Raw genomic sequence first — 2857 nt, forward strand, 5'->3', positions numbered from 1 at the left:
GTTCGAAGAATCCACCGTTGACATTTACACACTTTACACAACGTTTTCTGAGAGATCTTCGAGTTTGAAACAACATATTGGGATTGCGTCTGACTTCGTTGGCAGCGATTTGTATTCTTTGCCACAACTCTTCACACGAACCAATAGATTATTCCAAATAGAAAAATGAAGAGGATTGAAGTCCGGACTTCTGGGTGGCCAAGTAAAAATGCTTCCACGGTTTGAAGAAGTTCCACTTTGTTTAAGAAGAGACATGGGGTTCATGCACGACGGAGCTCCACCGCATTTTACATAATGTATATACATAATTTTACAAACCATACATATAAACAGACAAATAAACAAAATACACTTTTATGATTCATCAATTTTTCGTATTTTAATATACTTATTTTACTTACTAATGCAGTTAATTGTATATGCAATTAATTTTACAATTTAATAATGTAGGATAATTTTTTATATAAACTTTGTTCCGGAAATAGATTATAAACGAGATATACTCGTTACACGATATCTTTAGAAAACATGAAAAATATCGTATTCGTATGTCATACTTTCTGCTGGGAATTGTAATACAAATATTTTCATAATTCCATAATGTATAATAATAGTAATAGGATTACTATTCACCTTTTCCTGCAGCGCATAGAATACCTAATGGCCCATTGAAATTATCAACCCAGCCAGCAATTGGATCGTCTAAAGCAGGAATAACTGCAATACAAAATCAATGTTACAAATTTAAGGTATGTATAGCCTAACTGTTAACAATTTCCTAAACTCTAACATATGCTTATCCGAGATGTTTGTTAGACCCATATGTTTAAAAAATAATGTGTCAAACACGACATAATATAGAAATAATATGTGCTTCACAAACGTTGTTGGCAACCTATTTCAATAATAACACAGCCCCACAAAAGAAGTTCTGTATCAAAGACATGAATTCATAGATTTTGTGTATTTTTTCCGCAGCCCAAAAATATGTGCAATAAATAAAGAAATATATGCAAATTAAATCCATACCCACCCTTATAAGGGGGTTAATATCCACGTCTAAGAATCAAATATCGAATGATGTTCAAAACAATGTAAACAACCATATTCTTGTATTTCATACCATGAAATATACATAATAAATATAAATGTAGGTTGATAGAATATACTAAAAAAATTTAATATAACTTAGGTATCTCTCTGAAGGTTGGCAACCACGTATTTTTCTATTCAATATTTTTGCTTCAATTTTATTACCGCGGGTTTTTGGAGTCGCTGATTACGAATCGGAAGCCCGAATCCGAAAATTTCTGAAGGAAATATGAAAGAAAGAAACAACGAAAGGGGCGTAGTTTGTCATCCCTACAAATGCCAGTTAGAAGTTAGTTAACACAGTTTTCTATTTGAATGATCAAATTTATATTTTTAGCTTAAAATCTTACTCATTTTGTGCGTCTCATATTTCCCATTTAAGCGCATGACGTTATCGCTCCCTGATGGGTTTGATAAAAGTATTTGAAACATACAGCACACGGCAAATCGAATTTGTTTGAATTCTTTTCCGATTTTTACATCCGTCATTCGTAATCAGCGACTCCAAAAACCTGCGGTAACAAAATTCAGGCAAAGGTATTGAACTATTGAATAGAGAAATGTGTAACTTTCCAACCCGTTGAGGGATATATGTTGATCAACCTACATATCTACAGGGTGTCCCTGAAAAGGATGGACAACGCTTGACCACAGGTTCCTTGAACGAAAATAAGACTATTTACCCTAACTTACCTATATACAAAAATGCACGCCTACTGAGAAATAACCTTTTAAATATAGAACAGATAACCTAGTTTTTTTCAAATAAATTGAAAACTGTTTTTCTTAGAAACTTCAAATTTGATATACATATTTTTTTATATAAGGGCAACGTAAATATAGAATTTGGTGATAATACATATACAGGATGTTCTCTTTCTAGTGCCTGTGCGCCACTGGCTATCCCGTAATTTTTTTGTGTGTACGTCAATGACGACAGAATTTTTTAAGTATTTTTAAGTATAAGCACTATTTTAGAAGATTTTTTGCCTCTTTCAAAATTTTGATATCGTTTATGGATTTCGAGTAAATTGGCATTTTTTACACATTAAATAATTTAAAATTAGATTAAGATAAATAGAATAGTCTAGTACAAGGTGCCATATAACAAAGAAACAAATTCATAACAATAATTAAAAGGTTCAGTGTCAAGCCAGCTGTGATTTAATTTTAGTTTACTTTGTTTTTTACTGCAATTTAAAACTTTTGCTGAACAAACTGATATGCTATTAGTTTTGGGTTATTGTGAAGGAAATTGTTCTGCTACTGTTCGAACATATGCTGAGTTTTCCTTATCGAAGAATTCCAAATCACAACTTTTAACTGTAACATTAAATCGTGGATAGTGTACGGCTGGAACTATTCAGCTGGAGGAACAAATTTTGGAAAGGGTCGAAGAAATTCCTCAAGTAAATAAAAGGCGTTTAGCGGCAGAGGTTGGCTTTCAAAAAGTTCCTTTAATAGAGTATTAAAAGACCAGTTATTACAGGTTACAGGTATTACAGGGTACAGGTAGGTACTACAGCTTATTAAAGGTCTAACAGGTGGATAGGTAGAGGAAATAATGCCCCTTTAAAATGGCCACCTCGATCCCCGGACCTAAACCCATGTAATTATTTCATTTGGGGAGCGTTGAGAACCACAGTTTAAAATAACTTTTCAGTAAATACAGAAAACGAATATGGGAAAGAATACAACATGAAATTAATGTTATGAGAGGTAATGCACAATTATTGGATAATTTCTAATTTTCGAAGAACTAATG

General features: G+C 32.5%; 1 protein-coding gene across 1 annotated transcript in view; it reads right to left on the minus strand.

The window, feature by feature from the left end:
* LOC108912250 (putative fatty acyl-CoA reductase CG5065) overlaps positions 1-2857 on the minus strand; it is a 58346-nt gene that overhangs the window by 14780 nt on the left and 40709 nt on the right. Inside the window, exon 4 of the mRNA XM_018717439.2 lies at positions 634-717. Within this exon, the coding sequence (XP_018572955.2) occupies positions 634-717 (84 nt within the window). The remainder of the gene's footprint in view (positions 1-633; positions 718-2857) is intronic.

The sequence above is a fragment of the Anoplophora glabripennis genome, unplaced genomic scaffold (genome assembly GCF_000390285.2).
Source record: "Anoplophora glabripennis isolate ALB-LARVAE unplaced genomic scaffold, Agla_2.0 scaffold875, whole genome shotgun sequence".
In the NCBI taxonomy this organism is placed as follows: domain Eukaryota; kingdom Metazoa; phylum Arthropoda; class Insecta; order Coleoptera; family Cerambycidae; genus Anoplophora; species Anoplophora glabripennis.